Source organism: Papio anubis, chromosome 12 (assembly GCF_008728515.1).
Source record: "Papio anubis isolate 15944 chromosome 12, Panubis1.0, whole genome shotgun sequence".
Classification (NCBI taxonomy): domain Eukaryota; kingdom Metazoa; phylum Chordata; class Mammalia; order Primates; family Cercopithecidae; genus Papio; species Papio anubis.
In genome coordinates, this window is record NC_044987.1 from 60,707,410 (window position 1) to 60,727,070 (window position 19,661).

At 41.1% G+C, this 19,661-nt stretch overlaps 1 protein-coding gene across 4 annotated transcripts in view; it reads left to right on the forward strand.

Moving 5' to 3' along the window:
• Positions 1–19,661, forward strand: part of RAB6A (RAB6A, member RAS oncogene family) — a 92,571-nt gene that overhangs the window by 52,871 nt on the left and 20,039 nt on the right. For 3 of the 4 annotated variants that reach the window (XM_003910396.5, XM_009186913.4, XM_017948750.3), the window contains exon 6: positions 5,679–5,772. The exons of the other annotated variant lie outside the window; for it this stretch is intronic. In XM_003910396.5, the coding sequence (XP_003910445.3) occupies positions 5,679–5,772 (94 nt within the window). The remainder of the gene's footprint in view (positions 1–5,678; positions 5,773–19,661) is intronic. 4 annotated transcript variants of the gene reach the window in all.

The window sequence follows — 19,661 nt, forward strand, 5'->3', positions numbered from 1 at the left end:
TATAAGATAAGATGAACAAGATGACCCTATTTATATTAATAATAGTAAAAGAAAAATCTGGCCAGCGTGGTGGCTCACACCTCCCAGCACTTTGGGAATCCGAGGCAGGCAGATCACTTGAGGCCAGGAGTTCGAGACCAGCCTGGGCCAACATAGAAAAACCCTGTCTCTACTAAAAATATAAAAATTAGCCAGGCAAGGTGGCACATGCCTGTAATCCCAGCTACTTGGTTGACTGAGACATGAGAATCACTTGACCCCAGGAGGTGGAAGTAAGTGATCTGAGATCGTGTCATTGCACTCTAGCCTGGGTGAGAGTGAGACTGTCCAAAAAAAAAAAAAGAAGCCTCTATAATTAAAGCAATGTGGTCTTGCTGCATGAATAGTTACAGAAAAGTAGAACAGAGTAGAAAAGCTAGAAAGAACCGGGCGTGGTGGCTCATGCCTATAATCCCAGCACTTTGGAAGGCCAAGGCAGGCGGATTACCTGAGGTCAAGAGTTCAAGACCAGCCTGGCCAACATGGTGAAACCCTATCTCTACTAAAAATACAAAAATTAGCCGGGCGTGGTGGCACGTGCCTGTAATCCCAGCTACTCGGGAGGCTGAGGCAAAAGAATTGCTTGAGCCTGGGAGGCAGAGGTTGCAGTGAGCTGAGATCATGCTACTGCACTCCAGCCTGGCCGACAGAGTGAGACTTTGTCTCAAAAAAAATAAAAAAGAAAGAAAGGCTAGAAACAGACCCGGTTTCATATAGAAAATAAGTATGAAGGTGGTACCTCAAATCACTGGGGGAAATGAACTATGTAATAAATTGATTGGAGTAACTGGTTAACTGTATAGAAAAAGATAAAATTGGATCAAGTTCTCATATTACACTAGTACAAATTCTGAAGGGATTAGAGATTTAATTGTGAAAATAAAATAAGGACTAACTGAATTCTGGTTCTTAATGATACTAATGCTATGACACAAAATAAGGGAAAATGTTAAGTTTGATTACATAAAACATTATAAACAAAGCAAATGGCAAACTAGGGAAAAGTATTTGTAAATTGTATCAAAAATGGCTAATATCCCAAATATATAAAAAGCCTCTAAAAGTAAAGATAAACATCACTATAGAAAAATTGACTAGAAATATGAACAGTTATGGAGAAAGTAACATAGCTCTTAATTATCTGAAAAGAAGCTCAGTCTTGCTCTTACTGAAGTACTGATTGAAACTACACTGAGAAATATTTTTGCCTCAGATTCAGACTGCCAGAATTCCAAGTTTGTTGAAGTCCTCTGCTAGCAAGGCTATAAGGAAAACAGTTACTCTCATGAATTGCTGAGGCAACGCAGAATGGTAATACTCCTATGGAGGAGAGAGAGTTGCTTTTTGGCAATATCTAACATAGACGTTTAGCCTTTGACCTGGAAATCCCACTTCTAGGAATCTCCTCAAGATACATTGGTAAGAGTACAAAAAGACATATATACAAGTCTATTTCCTATAGCACTATTTGTAATATCTAAAGACTGTAAACAACCCAGATGTCCACAAAAGGAAAATGGTTTGACAAACTTACAAACATCCTTTTAAAGGAGTACTAGACAGGTACAAAAAGGAACGAAGAAAGTATATATTACTATGGAGTTAATCTTCAGGATATATGACTAAGTGAATGCAAGGTGAAGTCATCTGTAACATGGTACAGTTTACTTAAGAGAGAAATACAGATGTATATACACATTACCCAAAACAAAATGAGGACTCTACTGGGCTGCCATCCCAGCTGGACTGCTGCTGTGGAGCTCAGCATCAAATACTTTAGGAGAAGCTGCAGAGGGACCTGGAGACAGAGCATGGTGGAGGTAGAGGATACAACCCTCACACCACTGTGCTGTATGTCCATCTTTCAAGTCCTGGTGGTGTCCGCAGAGTTTGAAGGGAAGCCACTGCTTCAGAGATACCAGGTGGTAAATGCATGTGTAGTGGAAGTGCACTCCTGTGCATCTATGCCTTTGAGCAGAAAGCCTTTGAGTCCCAATTAGTGGGCCCATGAGTGGCCAAAATGAGGGACTGGGACCTGTATAGCCATTAAACTATAAATAAGGGCCAAAAAGGAAAGATAAATCATAAGTTTAATGAAAATGGGCTGGGCATAGTGGCTTACCACCTCTATTCCCAAAGGAAGCTGAGGCAGAAGGATCATTTGAGGCCAGGAGTTCGAGGTTACAGTGTGCTACAATCCTGCTACTGCACTCGTGTGCAACAGAGCAAGACCTTGTCTCAAAAAAAAAAAAAAAAAATTAACTTTTTTTTTTTTTGAGACTGAGTCTTACTCTGTCGCCCAGGCTGGAGTGCAATAGCACAACCTCGGCTCACTGCAACCTCCGCCTCCTAGGTTCAAGTGATTCTCCTGCTTCAGCCTCCTGAGTAGCTGGGACTATAGGGATGCCCAGCTAATTTCCTTTTTTTTTTTTTTTTTTTGAGATGGACTCTCACTCTGTCACCCAGGCTGGAGTGCAATGGCGCAGTGTTGGCTCACTGCAAGCTCCGCCTCCCGGGTTCGAGCCATTCTCCTGCCTTAGCCTCCTGAGTAGCTGGGACTACAGGCGCCTGCCACAACGCCCAGCTAATTTTTTGTATTTTTAGTAGAGAAGGGGTTTCACTATATTAGTCAGGATGGTCTCAATCTCCTGACCTTGTGATCTACCCGCCCTGGCCTCCTAAAGTGCTGGGATTACAGGCGTGAGCCTCTGTTCCCAGCCACGCCCGGCTAATTTTCGTATTTTTATTAGAGATGGGATTTTACCATGTTGGCCAGGCTAGTCTTCAACTCTGACCTCAAATGATCCACCCACCTTGCTGGGATTACAGGTGTGAGCCACGACACTCGGCTAGATCTTAACTGTTTTTAGTGAACATATTGGTGATGATGTTGGATATTGTTATTTCAAAATGATTGTCTGTATTCTGCATAAAATAAATGAATACTTTGATTAATGATTGTCTTGGGGAACTGGGATTTTGGACACGGGAGATGGAAATACAGATATAAGATTAATAAAGTTAAATATAAATAACAAATATAAGCATGACTTCATTACATTTTTTAGCATTTGAAAATTTTTAATATTTTCTAGCTCTGTCTACTGAAAGGGCTTAAACCAGGAGGAATGAGCCCACATTACCATATGTAAATACTGTTTCTTTCCAAAGGAACCAGGGCTACTTAAAGAAATGACAAATTTGGCATCTGGTCCAGAAAATGTACACAATGGGGCTGGAACATCATGTCATACCATAAATCAAAGAAGTTATTAAAGACCATTGAGCCGGGCGCGGTGGCTCACGCCTGTAATCCCAGCACTTTGGGAGGCCGAGGCGGGCGGATCACGAGGTCAGGAGATCGAGACCATCCTGGCTAACAAGGTGAAACCCCGTCTCTACTAAAAATATAAAAAATTAGCCAGGCGTGGTGGCGGGCGCCTGTAGTCCCAGCTACTCGGGAGGCTGAGGCAGGAGAATGGCGTGAGCCCGGGAGGCGGAGCTTGCGGTGAGCTGAGATCGCGCCACTGCACTCCAGCCTGGGTAACAGAGAGACTCCGTCTCAAAAAAAAAAAAAAAAAAAGACCACTGAGGTTATGTCAGATTCAGGAGAGCCAACTCAAGCTCTACTGGTCAAACTGTAGGAAAATTCGAAAATCAGTAATTACTGTAAAATGTTTAAATCCACAAGTAATAGTAATAATAATAATAATAATATAGTTAAGGAGAAAACTCATTGGTCACCTTTGGAACATGCCAGAGACTGACTCGAGCATTTATCCTCCTTTCCTCTCCCTGCCTCCATCACTCCTTCCCTCCTTGTTCTAAGTACCTCAGGATAAGCAAATAATTGAGAAAGTTTATTTCTAAAGAAGTATTTAATTTGCTATAAAGGACATTGAAATAACTGGCAGTAAAGGACATTATTGGGATAATTGACAGAAGAATAAAACCTATAGATTCAATGATGGTATATTGATGTTAATTCCCAAATTTAATAATTGTACTGTGGTTGTATAAGAGAATGTCCTTGTTTTTAGGAAATTCACACTGCTGAAGTATTTAAGGCTAAAGGTCTGCAGATTGGCAGTTTACTCTCAAATAGTTTTTTTAAAAAGTGTTTTAGAAAATTTATATACATGGAGAAAATGAGAAGATAAAACAAGCAAATGTAAAATCTTAACAGTTGGAGTGTTATGTAAGAATGTTCTTGTTTTTAGGGAGTGGAGAATTCTAGAATAATAATTTCTTGTAGGCAAGAAGGGAATGGGATCTAATACATAAGTGTAAGTTTTGAGAATAAGGACAATTCTTTCATAGTAATAGGACTAGAGGTAGAACATAAGGGCACACTTGCAAGTAGATGGACGCTTGTGGAAGTTCTCTTCCATTGCTCAGTTTTCTGTGTTGTAGGAAGCAGGGTTTGTCTGCTGATAGTTTAAATGTAACTAATTAGAACATTTGTATATTTATGGAATACTTACCTGTCAGCTTAGGCATTAGGAATACCAATATAAATGATATAATCTTGCACTTGAGAGCTCACAATTTCAGACACAATGTGAATTGTAATGCATCACAAAATACCCTGTAAAGGAAATATTAAAGTATTAATATTTTGTATCTAGAGGGTTTACCATACATGTGTTTGACTCACTTACTTCACTTAGATAAATCCACAAAATCGGCCAGGCACAGTGGCTCATGCCTCTAATCCCAACACTTTGGTAGGCTGAGATGGGTGGATCACCTGAGGCCAGGAGTTCGAGACCAGCCTGGCCAACATGGTGAAACCCCGTCTCTACTAAAAATACGAAAATTAGCCAGGCATGGTGATAGGCACCTGTAATACCAGCTACTCAGGAGGCTGAGGCAGGAGAATCGCTTGAATCCAGGTGGTGGAGGTTGCAGTGAGCTGAGATCATGCCATTGTACTCCAGCCTGGGCGACAAGGGCAAAACTCTGTCTCAAAAAGAAGAAATCCACAAAATCTAACCTGAGGAAATGATTTGCAGTGCACAAAATATCAAGCACAAATATTTAGGGCAAAAATTTTCATGGTAGTGTAAAATTGGAAAACAACTTGCATTCTAATAGTTTGGAAATGGTCACATAAATTATAGGAGCAAATTGACAGAAATTGTCTAGCCATAAAAATTATTTTACACAAAGATTTGAATTTTAAGGCTAAAAGCCTATGTTCTGATACTAAGGGAAAGAGGCAAGCTATTAAGCGTTTTTTGTTTTATTTTTAGCTTTTTCTTTTTTTGAGACAGGGTCTGTTGCCCAGACTGGAGTGCAGTGATGTGGTGGCCTAATAATGGTTCACTGCAGCCTCCACATTCCTGGACTCAAGCATCCTCAAGCTATTAAGTTTTTAAAAGTAAAAAAATTACAGGATGAGCCCAGTCAAGTGAAAGCAAATCAGTAACAAAAAGTCTTTTTAAAAAAAGTATACACACACAGAAACACACAAAACACACAAATTTCAAAAGTGTGGCAGATTAATGAATTTTCAAACTAATCTGACCTATATAACCAGTCCTTATGTCAAGGAAAGTTATTTTCAGAGCTTTCTTTATAATCTTTATAATATTGTCTATGTCTCAAAAGTAAGAAGTTTGTTTGTTTCTTTACAGGCAAGTGTCAATTGAGGAGGGAGAGAGGAAAGCCAAAGAGCTGAATGTTATGTTTATTGAAACTAGTGCAAAAGCTGGATACAATGTAAAGCAGGTAAGTTGAGTTGAGGTTACCAAATTGAAAAAACGTGAAATAATTGTGTGAGTATTCTATTCTCTGGTTTATGGTTTTCTTCCCCCTGGCAAGAGCAGGCCTTACAAACTAGCAGTGTATTTTCAAACAGTGAAAAATATAAATGTGGCATCGTTTTTGGAAAAAGAAAAAACTTGCCAAACTTCAGATTGTGAACAGAACTACTGCAAAGTGGTAAATCTACCATACTCTCCTCTCACTACATTCCTACTGCATTGCTTTAAAGGTAAATTTTCTTTCTTTCCTTCTATTTTGAGATGGAGTTTCTGTCTTATTGCCCAGGCTGTAATGCAATGGCGCGATCTCAGCTCACTGCAACCTCTGCCTCCTGGGTTCAAGCGATTCTCCTGCCTCAGCCTCCCGAGTAGCTGGGATTACAGGCATGCGCCACCACGCCCGGCTAATTTTGTATTTTTAGTAGAGACGGGGTTTTTTCCATGTTGGTCAGGCTGGTCTTGAACTCCCAACCTCAGGTGATCCGCCTGCCTCGGCCCCTCAAAGTGCTAGGATTACAGGTGTGAGCCACCATGCCTGGCTAGTAAATTTTCTTTATTTCAGAGCTTGATGCCAAGACTGAAATAAATGAAAATAAATATTTGCTGTCCGTATTTCTGAGTTTGATGCCAAGACTGAGATAAATGAAAGCGAGTATTTGCTGTCAGTAATGGTGTTCTTCTACTTGTTGTAAAAGTAAATTCTGATTACTTTATCCTTAATAAACTGCTGGTGTTTGAACAGTGTTTACAACAGGTCTTTTTGGGGGAAGGCGGGAAAATATAGGGAGATGTCAAATTATCAAGTCATTTACAAGATAGGTCAGCCAGAGACTCACCTGCTTGACTCTTCAAGGCTATATATCATATAGAGTAGTGGTCCCAGATTTATAAGATTTATGGACATATATATATGTATTTAGATTTGGTTTTTTTTTGTTTTTTGAGACGGAGTCTTGCTCTGTCACCCAGGCTAGAGTACAGTGGAGTGGCGCGATTTTGGCTCACTTCAAGCTTCACCTCCCAAGTTCATGCCATTCTCCTGCCTCAGCCTCCCAAGTAGCTGGGACTACAGGCGCCCGCACCATACCTGGCTAATTTTTTGTGTTTTTGGTAGAGACGGGGTTTCACCGTGTTAGCCAGGATGGTCTCAGTCTCCTGACTTCGTGATCCATCTGCCTCAGCCTCCCAAAGTGCTGGGATTATAGGCGTGAGCCACCACGCCTGGCTTAGACCAATAATTTTCTTAATTGAGGGTGATCAACAGAGGGTAACAGTAGCATCTTTTAAATAATTAAAGCTTTATGAAAAAGTCTTTATATTGTTATTTTTTTATACTTTATTTCCCTCCATGCCTTGAACCATTATGTAAGTAATACTGAATGATCACTCATTCTTTCCTCATTAACATATTGTTTCATGGTTTGATATTTTTGCTCATGCTTTTGTTTCCTTTGCTTAGAATGTTCATTTTTTTTGCTTTCCTAATTGTACTCCTTATAAGTTTCAGTTTAGATGTCAGCTCTTCAGCAACATTTTCTCTGACATTTCCCATCCTACCTCCTGTCTGTGACACCTGATTCTCTTACGTGTTTTCACAGACCTGATCTCAGTGTTATACTTTACCACAGTGTATTGAAAATCTCTCTCTCTCTCTCTCATCAGAATTATATATTCCCAGAACCTAGCAATGTGTATGGAACGTAGTAAGTGATAAGTAAATTAACCCATAGGAGCCACAGACAGTTAAATAATTTGTGTAATACCATTATATTAGCCATATGCCACTATTCTAAGACAAAGCAGTGGGTAGCTTCATCTGACTTTCTCTTTTCTATTTCTTATATATTTTTTCTTTTATATTTATTTATTTTTTGTTTGAGACAGGGTTTCACTCTATCTCCCAGGCTGAGTGCAGTGGTGCAATCTCGGCTCACTGCAACCTCTGCCTCCAGGGTTCAAGTGATTCTCATGCCTCACATTCCCCAGTAGCTGGGATTACAGGTGTGCTACACTGTGCCAGGCTAATTTTTGTACTTTTAGTAGAGACAGGGTTTCACCTTGTTGATCAGGCTTGTCTCAAACTCCTTGCCTTAAGTGATCTGCCTGCCTCTGCCTCCCAGAGTGCTGGGATTACAGGTGTGAGCCACCAAACCCAGCTGGCTTTCTCTTTTAGAGAGATTTTGATAAGGGTGTGAGCTAGTTGCTTCTATATCCTGCTTTCAGGCTATCCTTTTCTTGGTTAATAGCTGAAGCAGGCATTGCTGTAGTCCCCTAGCCCCGACCCTAAGTAGCCTCATAGGTTTAGAAGCTCTAGAATTATCAGATAGCATATAGTAAGCACTACTGATGTCTGGTGTCTTCATGATGTTTGATTGCTTCCGATTTTATTTTTATTATTTTTATTTTTTATTTATTTATATGAGATGGAGTCTCACTCTGTCGCCAGGCTGAAGTGCAGTGGCGCGATCTTGGCTCACTGCAACCTCCGCCTCCCAGGTTGAAGCGATTCTCCTGCCTCAGCCTCCTGAGTAGCTGGGACTACAGGCGCCCACCACCATGCCCAGCTAATTTTTTTGTATTTTTAGTAGAGACAGAGTTTCACCATGTTAAGCAGGATGGTCTCCATCTCCTGACCTCATGATCCGCCTGCCTCGGCCTCCCAAAGTGCTGGAATTGCAGGTGTGAGCCACCATGCCCTGCCTCTCTTATTTTTATTTTTTTGAGATGAGGTCTTGCTCTGTTTCCCAGGCTGGAGTGCAGTGGCATAATCACAGCTTATTGCAGCCTTGACCTCTCAGGCTCAAGTGATTCTCCCACCGCAGCCTCCAGAATAGCTGGGACTACAGGCACGCACCACCTTGTCCAGCTAATTTTTAATTTTTTTCCAGAGAATATGTTCTTGCCATGTTGCCCAGGCTAGTCTTGAACTCCTAGACTCAGGTGATCCTCCCACCTTGGCCTCCCAAGATGTTGGGATTATAGATGTGAGCCCCTCTGCCTAGCCAATTTTTAGTAAATTTATAGCATTGTACAACTATTACCATAATCTGATATTAGAACATTTTTATTACTAGGTATATATTTTTTTTCCAAAAGCCTAACCCATACAGGCAGATGTAGCTGTCTAGTGATAATGAGGAGAGATTTCTTTTACAATCTTGTCCTGAATTCAAAACCATTTGCGGCTGGGTGCAGTGGCTTACACCTGTAATCCCAGCACTTTGGGAGGCTGAGGCAGGAGGATCCCTTAAGTTCAGGAGTTTGAGACCAGCCTAGGCAACATAGCAAGAACCCCGTCTTTATAAAAAATACAAAAATTAGCTGAGTGTGGTGGCATGCACCTGTGGCCCCAGCTACTCATGAGGCTGAAGTGAGAAGATCGCTGGAGTCCGGGAATTTGAGACTGCAGTGAGACATGATTATGCCACTGAACTCAGCCTGGGTAACAGAGTAAGACCCTGTCTGAAAAAAAACAAAACAAAACAAACCCACCATTTACTACTTTACTGTTTTTCCTTATTTAGATTATCTATCTGAACATCTCATCTTGGTGAATTTCCTGATGCTGTTGGGACTTTATTTTATTGTCTTTTAAATATAAATGTAACCAAAACTTTTATTTTATAACTTTTGAAACTGAGTTGACTTAATTTTTTGTAGCTTCCTTCTTTTTTTTTTTTTTTTTTTTTTTTTTTGAGACGGAGTCTCGCTCTGCCGCCCAGGCTGGAGTGCAATGGCCGGATCTCGGCTCACTGCAAGCTCCGCCTCCCAGGTTCACGCCATTCTCCTGCCTCAGCCTCCCGAGTAGCTGGGACTACAGGCGCCTGCCACCGCACCCGGCTAGTTTTTTGTATTTTTTTTAGTAGAGACGGGGTTTCACCGTGTTAGCCAGGATGGTCTCGATCTCCTGACCTCGTGATCCGCCCGTCTCGGCCTCCCAAAGTGCTGGGATTACAGGCTTGAGCCACCACGCCCGGCTGTAGCTTCCTTCTTAACTCACAAAAACCATTACTTATCTTAGGTTTTGTAAGGGAGTGCCACAGTATTTTATTTCACTGTTTGGAGACCATGCTTTGTCTGCTCATATAATTCAGCCAAGGAAGACAAAGTCCTGGAACCCCCAAATGAGAGAATGAAACCAAATAAAAAATTAAAATATTAGTTTAATAAGCACATTTAGGTCAGGCACGGTGGCTCACGCCTGTAATCCCAGCACTTTAGGAGGCTGAGGCGGGCAGATTACCTAAGGCCACGAGTTCGATACCAGCCTGACCAATATGGTGACACCCCGTCTCTACTAAAAATAGAAAAAATTAGCTGGGCGTGGTGGTGGGTGCCTATAATCCCAGCAACTCGGGAGGCGGAGGCAGGAGAATCACTTGAACAACCCAGGAGGCAGAGGTTACAGTGAGCCGAGATCGCGCCATTGCACTCCAGCCTGGGCAACAATAGTGAAACTCCAGCTCCAAAAATATATATATATAAAAATAAAAGCACATTTAAATAATTGGTTAACATCTTCCCCTTTCAACTGGCAGTGATTAATCTTATAGAATATATTTTGTCATTTGGGAAAATGACTTGCTGATTTGAAGTATTAGCTAACAAATAACGTTACTTTTTAATGGATTGTTTATTTATTGAATTTTTATGGGTTTTTTCTTTTGTTTTTATTTTTTCCAAATAACCTTTCTGGGTTTTTTTTTTCTTGGGTTTTTTTTTTTTTTTTTTTGGGAGATGGAATCTTGCTCTGTCGCCCAGGCTGGAGTGCAGTGGTGTGGTCTTGGCTCACTGCAACCTCCACTCCCAGGTTCAAGCAATTCTCCTGCCTCAGCTTCCCGAGTAGCTGGGATGACAGGCACATGCCACCATGCCCAACTAATTTTTGAATTTTTTCTTTTTTTTAGTAGTGACGGGGTTCTTCATGTTTGTCAGGCTTGTCTCAAACTCCTGACCTCGTGATCCGCCTGCCTCAGCCTCCCAAAGCGGTAGGATTACAGACATGAGCCACCATGCCTGGTCTAAAAGTTTTTTTTTTTGTTTTTGTTTTTTTTGAGATGGAGTGTTGCTCTGTCGCCCAGGCTGGAGTGCAATGGCGCGATCTCAGCTCACTGCAAGCTCCGCCTCCCAGGTTCACACCATTCTCCTGCCTCAGCCTCCTGAGTAGCTGGGACTACAGGCGCCCACCACCATGCCTAATTTTTTGTATTTTTAGTAGAGACGGGGTTTCACCATGTTAGCCAGGATGGTCTCGATCTCCTGACTTTGCGATCCGCCCGCCTTAGCCTCCCAAAGTGCTGGGAATGCAGGCGTAAGCCACCGCGCCCAGCCTAAAAGTTTTTTTAAAGGAACTTCAGAACTAGTCAAATATAACTAATTACTTCTTATGGCGTAATACTTAGAAACAAAATTTTTAATAAAAAACAAATATTTAAATGACTAGAAGTGAAAGAAATGTTTACCCTTTTAGTTTCATTACAAATCATCCTAATATTTTAAAAAATCATGGTCTTTGATATCATTGCACATATAAGCTATATAGAAAAATTCAAATTTTCCTAAGTTAAGTCTAAATCAAATCTGCAAATAACCGTAGTTCAACTCTTTATTCTAGACAATGCACTTAATGTGGTTGGAGTTCAGTGCATATATTAGAAATCTAATGTTTACCATGCCATTGGAAACTTTAATAAAAAATATATGACAAACGTTTCTTATATTTTATATTTTTAAAGACATATAGTTAACCATTGAGGCTGGGAATGTAATCTTCCTTTACTGTCCTTGGCAGAGAGAATAATATCCAGACAACAATAAGAAAGGACAGTTTTAGGCCTGAGCTTGGTGGCTCATACCTGTAATCCCAGGACTTTGGGAAGCCAAGGTGGGAGGATCACTTGAGGCCAGGAGTTCAAGATCAGCCTGGGAAAAATAAGTGAGACCTCGTCTATAAAACATCAAAAAATTAGCCGGGTGTGTTGGTGCACACTTATAGTCCCAGCTGCTTGGGAGGCTGAGGCAAGAGGACCCATTTGAGCCCAGGGGATTGAGGCTGCAGTGAGTCCTGATCGTGCCACTGCACTCCAGCCTGAGTGGTGACATAACAAGACCCTGTCTCAAAAAAACGGGAAAGGACGAAGGTTTTAGAATGGCAAATTTTCCCTAGGAAGAGGATTGGAGAATTGTTTAATGGGTCTAAACTTTAATGTACATAATTGTTACCTGGAAGTTTATTTAAGATACAGGTTCCAGCTGGGCATGGTGGGTCACACCTGTAATCCCAGCACTTTGGGAGGCCAAGGCAGGCAGATCACTTGAGGTCAGGAGTTCAAAACCAACCTGGCCAACATGGTGAATTCTCGTCTCTACCAAAAACGTACAAAAATTAGCCAGGCATGGTGGTGTGCCCCTCTAGTCTCAGCTACCTGGGAGGCTGAGGTAGGAGAATCGCTTGATCCTGGGAGCCTGAGGTTGCAGTGAATTGATCGCACCATTGCTCTCCAGCCAGGGCAACAAAGTGAGACGCTGTATAAAAAAAATAAATAAATAGGCCAGGCATGGTGGCTCACGCCTGTAATCCCAGCACTTTGGGAGGCCCAGGCGGGCAGATCACAAGGTCAGGAGATCGAGACCATCCTGGCTAACATGGTGAAACCCCGTCTCTACTAAAAATACAAAAAATTAGATGGGCGTGGTGGCACACGCCTATAATCCCAGCTACTCGGGAGGCTGCGGCAGGAGAATTGCTTGAATCCGGGAGGTAGAGGTTGCAGTGAGCAGAGATCGCGCCACTGCACTCCAGCCTGGGCAACAGAGCGAGACTCTGTCTCAAATAAATAAATAAATAAATAACTGGTTCGGGGTACTTATGGATATTGATTCCAGTGAGTTTAGTATAGTGTCCTAATACATCTACATTTTAAACAAGAATCTCAGGGAATTTCTTGGCCGGTTGTTGTGGCTCACGCCTGTAATCCCAATACTTGGGGAGGCCAAGGCAGGCGGATCATGAGGTCAAGGGATTAAGACTATCTTGGCCAACATGGTGAAACTTCATCTTCACTAAAAATACAAAAATTAGCTGGCCGTGGTGGCACTTGCCTGTGGTCCCAGCTACTAGGGAGGCTGAGGCAGGGGAATCGCTTGAACCCGGGAGGTGGAGGTTGCAGTGAGCCAAGATCATGCCACTGCACTCCAGCCTGCTGACAGAGCGAGACTCTGTCTCAAAAAAAAAAAAAGAAGAAAAGTATCTCAGGGAATTTCTCATGCGTGATATACTTTTTTAAAAAGACTGGTATAAAGCCATAGAGATGGATCAGCAATAGTCTCAAATCTATTCAGTTTGTTGTTTGAACAAGTAAGTACTGTTTTCCTAACCCCTGCTAGATAGAGAAGACAAGCTTCCTACATTCAAAATGTAATAGCCAAATTTGTACACAAGAATTAAATAGTTGTTATGTAGCCAAGTGTCAAAATAAGTCTTCATGAAGTAGGAGAGAAAACCTAGTGAAATCCAGAAGCTCTTTGACTCATCTGCATTCATACCTTGGAAACAATCATTTAGACACTGAGTCTTAACTACGCTTCCTACTGGTATATTGAGGCCCTTGCTATCTAGTAGCCTTGCCTGTTACCATAGCTTTTTAACTGATAAATGCCTTTAGTCTTGCCCCATTTTAGTTTATTTTACATCTTGTTACCAGAGTGATTATTTTGAAATGCCAAGCTGATCAGTTTACTCTGTGAATTTTATTATGAATGTTAAACTCCTTGTAGGCCAGAACATGCAGTTCAATAACATCTTTGATATAGCCCCCTCATACCTTACTATCCTAATCTTTGGCCACTATATACGTGCTTGAAGTACTCCATATAGACCATTTTCTCGTATTTTTATTGTATGTTATTGTCCTTCTTCCTAAAATAGTTTCTTCCCTATCTAATATTTGTAACTCTGTTCAGACATAATCAAATTTAGATTAAGAGCCTTTCTGGGCTGGGCATGGTGGCTCACACCTATAATCCCAGCACTTTGGGAGGCCGAGGCGGGTGAATCACAAGGTCCAGGAATTCAGGACCAGCCTGGCCAACATGGTGAAACCTCGTCTCTACTAAAAATACAAAAATTAGCTGGGCATGGTGACGCGTGCCTATAATCCCAGCTACTCAGGAGGCTGAGGCAGGAGAAATGCTCGGTTCGAGATTTCCAGGAGGCAGCTGACTTCAAAGTTACTGCACTCCAGCCTGGGCTTACAGAGCAAGACTCCCCAGCTCCCAAGGCCTTTTCTGATTATTGCAATAGTATTCCTACTTTTTTTTTTTTTTGGTACAGTTCTGTTTCTGTCGCCAGACTGGAGTGCAGTGGTACACCCTCAGCTCACTGCAACCTCTGGCTCCTGGGTTCAAGCAATTCTCCTGCCTCACAGCCTCTCAAATGGCTGGGACTACAGGCTTAGCCACCACAATTCCAGCCAATTTTTACTTACAGAAACAGGGAGCCACCATATTGGCCAGGCTGGTCTCAACTCCTGACCTCATGATCCACTGCCTCCCAAAGTGCTAGGGATTACAGGCATGAGCCACCACACCCAGCCCCTTCTTACTCTTTAATTTAGATTTTTTTGTTTTGTTTTGTTTTTGTTTGTTTTTAAGACAGAGTCTCGCCTGCTGCTCCAGGCTGGAGTAAGAGGCATGATCTCAGCTCACTACAACCTCCTCACCAAGCCCCAGGTTCAAGTGATTCTGTGCCTCAGCCTCCTGACTAGCTTGGATTATAAGTGCACGCCACCATGTCTAGCTAATTTTTATATTTTTAGTAGAGACAGGGTTTTGCCAGGTTGACCAGGCTGGTCTGAAACTCCTGGCCTCAAGTGATCCGCCCACCTCAGCCTCTCAGAGTGCTGAGATTACAGGCGTGAGCCACTGTATCTGGCCAGAAATTTTTTAATTGTCAGTTTATCCTGCCTCCCCACTAAACAACAAACTCAATAAATGTTCATTGAATTAATGATAATATACTTTTTTTTTTTTGGCAAATTCTTAGAGCTGCATTGTTTTGCCATAAAAATAAGATTTATTTCATGGCGTTGGTTCTGTCTTAAGAATTTTCTAAGCTAGACTGAACAATCCCTAGAGAAGCCAGGTTACTTGGGGAATTGCCCTTCATTTGCTGTTTTGACTACATGTTAGACATAGATACATGTTCATTTTCCCTTTATTTGCATTCACCTGACGCACGTTGAATTTTTTTGTCAGGCTAGGCATGGTTGCTCATGCCTATAATCCCAGCACTTTGGGAGGCTGAGGCAGGCGGGTCATTTGAGGTCAGGAGTTCTACTAAAAAATAAAAAATTTAGCTGGGTGTGGTGGCACACACGTGTAATCCCAGCTACTCGGGAGTCTGAGGCAAGAGAATCACTTGAACCCAGGAGGCTGAGGTTGCAGTGAGTCAAAATCATGCCACTGCACTCCAGCCTGGGTGACAGGACAAGAGTGTCTCAAGGAAAAAAAAAATTTTTTTATATATATAATTGAGATAAACATTTATGTACAGTGAAATGTATACATCTTAAGTTGACTATTAGATGAGTTTTGATAAATGTATTTACAGGTATAATGACCACAGCAGTGAAGATACAGACATATGTTGTTAATTTCCCAATGTTTAGGGACATTTCTAGATAATCTTAATTGTTACTGGTTTCTAATTTAAGTCTGTATTAATTATAGTCAGAGAATACACTCTGTAATATTTCAGTGATTTGTAATTTATTGAGACAAGTTTTATGGCCTGTCATATGGTCTATCTTATTGAATGTTCTTATATGTACTGGAAAAAGGATTTTTTTTTACAGTTGTTAGGTATACTAGTTAACATGTTTGATAGCATTCTCAAATCTTACATAGCCTGGCCAGGCACAGCGGCTCATGCCCATAATCCCAGCAGTTCAAGAGGTGGATGTGGGAGGATCACTTGAGGCCAGGAGTTCAAAACCATCCTGGTCAACATAGTTGAAACCCTGTCTCTACAAAAGAAGAAAATTTTTTTTGAAAATTAGCTGAGCATGGTGCCATACACCTGTAGTTCCAGCTACTCAGGAGACTGAGGCAGAGGATTGCTTGAGCCCACGAGTTCAAGGCTGCAGTGAGGCATGATTGTGCCACTACATTCCAGCCTGGGCAACAGAACAAGACTCTGTCTGTCTCAATAAACAACAACAACAACAACAACAATAAAACACCTTATATATCCTTTTTTGTCCAGTTCTGTCAGTTACTGAGAAGGGGATATTGAAATCTACAACAGCAAAGATGTATTGTTCGCTTTGCTGATTAGTTCTGTCAACTGTTACTTCTTGTGTTTTGAAGTTATGTTAGTAAGTGTGTACATATTTAGAACCATTATGTCTTCATTATCTGTTGGCTTTTTTATGTAAAGAACTGCCCCTCTTGGGCTGGGTGCAGTTGCACACGTCTGTATTCCCAGCACTTTTGGGAGGCCAAGGCAAGGCAGGCTGATTGCTTGAGCCCAGGAGTTGAGACCTGCTTGGGTAACATGACGGAACCCTGTCTCTACAAAAAAACAGAGAAATTAGCCCAGTGTGGTAGTCCCAGCTACTTGGGAGGTTGAGCTGGGTGGATTGCTTGGCCCAGGAGGTTGAGGCAGCAGTGAACAAAGATCATGCCACCGCACTCCATCCTGGGCAACAGAGCGAGACCCTGTCTCAAAAAAAAAAAAGAAAAAGAAAGAAAAAAGAAATGTCCCCGTATCCAGAGTTAATCATTGCTGAGTGTTAGCCTTATACAAGCTGCTCTGCTATTACCAAAGCTAAAGTCTGCACTGAACTTATAGGGGTAAAAATTAAATTCCTTTGACTACACATTAGACATAGATACATGTTCATCTTCCGTTTCTTTGCATTCACCTGACGCACGTTGAATTTCCGATAAAGGAAATAAAACTGATTATCGTGAAATAATCTCTGACCCCTTCTGAGTTCTTGCTGTGCAAGTCAGTCATAATTCAGAAGTTGTGCTGGTATTCAGGACTTTCCGAGGTAAATTTCACAGTGTAGTCACTGTCTTGGAAAACATTGAGAATCACAGTCTTATATGCCTGTTATTACCATTGTGTGTTTGTTCAGCTGTGTATGTTTGTAAGCAGAACTATTTTTTATTTTTGCATTGTACTCATTTGATTTGACAAAATCATGCCTTTTTACCAGAAGATACACAGAAGTCTTTCTGTATATAAGGTATATATTTATCAGTACTAAAGGTACCATGTAGTTCTGCTTTTCTATATACAGAGATGTTTCCTAGCTTTCTGCTAATCTGCTAACTGGCTTCCTCTTCCCCATTCCTTCATTTACTAGATTATAATGCACATCACTTAATAAAAGCTTAAAAGTGGGCTTTCTCTGTTGCTGTTTTCTTTTTAAATAATTGTGAGAGCTTTTACATTTATTATCTGATCATGATTCAAGTGACTAGGCTGTAGCGCCCAAGAAATTTCCTGTGCCTAACCCTTTTGCTCTTTATTTTGATTTAAGCACTTTACCCTAAAGTACTGCTTCTGTCTTACAGAATATTGTTGTCATTTTTACAATAAAACAATCCGTACTAGAACTAGCATAAATAGTAATATCTAACATGATCATTTGTATTATATAGGATATTTAAGTAAAATGTGTTTCATTCCATTCAGTATTTCATAAAAAGACAGCCTCTGAAAAATAGTTTTACTCCTTAGATTTCTCATTCTCTACCCCCCACACACACCCTTTTTTTTTTTTTTTTGAGACAGAGTCTTGCTCTGTCACCCAGGCTGGAGTATAGTGGTGTGAACACGCCTTACTGCAGCCTTGAACTGCTGGGCTCCAGCAATCCTCCTGCCTCATCAGCCTTCCAAATAGCTACAACTACAGGCACCCACTGTCACACCCAGCTAATTATTTATTTTTCCTAGAAATGGGTTTTGCTATATGTTGCCCGGGCTGGTCTCAAACCCCAGGCCTCAAGTGATCCACCAGCCTTGGCCTCCTGGAGTGTTGGGATTACAGGTGTGAGCCATGGTGCTTGGCCCAAATTCTTTTTTTTTTTTTTTAATGCAAAAGTATTACTTTGGTTTTGAAAGTGGTATGGTGTTTAAATTGCTGAAGAAATGATAATGATAGGTGATTACTTTAGCCTTCACCTGGCTTTTCATCTAGGTAGTTTAGCACATTCTTTTAGTGAAGTAATAAGTGTATGATGTCACCTTATTATTTTTTTGAAGTACTGAAAAATGGAAAAAGAAAAGAAAAACCCCTTGATCTTTAAACTTCTAAAATCATTAGTACTTATCATAAAAAGAAGATTTGTTTGAAAGAGAGAAGACTTTATGAGAAAGTAGTGATAGCTGATGGGCATCAGCTCTAACAGATCAGTGAAAGCTTGTGTACATACTAACCATGGAGTTGCAATGATATATATGTATGGGACAATTATTTTATATTGGCTGAAATAGTGTATGTACCTTATGCATTGGTGGTGATCATATCTTTTCCTCATCACTATATCTTCCGTGTCTACCACAGTTGGCTTATAAGCAGGTGGTAATCTTGGACTTTTATCATGTACCTTAATCCATAGGTATCAAGTATGGTGTGCTAGACCACTGTAGGTACTTTGGAAAATAAAAAGTTATGTAAAATATGGTTCCTAACTTCAAGAAACTTATGATATTGTTGGGAAGAAGAGTCACATTCTCATGAAGACTATGCAGTAAAGAATGGGTCATACATGATAAATTCCTAGCAAATGCTGCAGACAGTAAGATACACAGTAATTATTGAGAAGCAAGGCCAGGCATGGTGGCTCACACCTATAATCCCAACACTTTGGGAGGCTGAGGTGGGAGGATTGCCTGAAGGCCAGGTGTTTGAGACCAGCCTGGGCAAAAAAGAGAAAACTTGTGTCTACAAAATAATGAAAAATAAATAAAAATCTAAAAATTAGCTAGCTCTGGTTGACTGTCTGTAGTCCCAGCTATTCAGGAGGCTGAGAGAGGCTGAGATGGGACCGTCACTTGAGCCCAGGAGTTGGAGGTTGCAGTGAGCTATTGGCACACCACTGTACTCCAGCCTGGATGACAGAGCAAGACCCTGATTCAAAAAAATAAATAAAAAGGAGAGAAGCAAAATGAATGCTGGCACAAAGAGATGTATTGAATAATTGAATGAGATCACATATAGTTAGACTGGTCAAGGAATGCTTTGTTTAAAAAACAGCATTATCAGCTGGGCACGGTGGCTCAAGCATGTAATCCCAGCACCTTGGGAGGCCAAGGTGGGTGCATCAACTGAGGTCAGGAGTTCGAGACCAGCCCAACCAACATGGTGAAACTTTGTCTCTACTAAAAATACAAAAATTACCTGGGCGTGGTGGCAGGCACCTGTAATCTCAGCTACTGGGGAGGCTGAGGTAGGAGAATCACTTGAACCTGGGAAGTAGAGGTTGCAGTGACCTGAGATCATGCCATTGCACTTCACCCTGGGCGACAGAGGGAGACTCCATCTCAAAAAAAAACAAAACAAGAAAACAAAACAAAAAAACAGTATCTGAGCTGAACTGAGTGTATTTGATTTGGATAGGTAACTGGTGATGCTTCTAGGAAGAAGAAAAATTAACATAAGTATGATACAAGACTACCTAGCACACATAGTGTAAATACTATGCCATGAATGTTAACTTAAAGTCTTTCATTATTGCCTTCCTAGCAAGCACTTCATATATAACATCTAGGTGCTTAGATACTTGTTGAATACAAGAAGGAATCTATGTAACAATCCTATGAGTCAACTGCTATTGTTG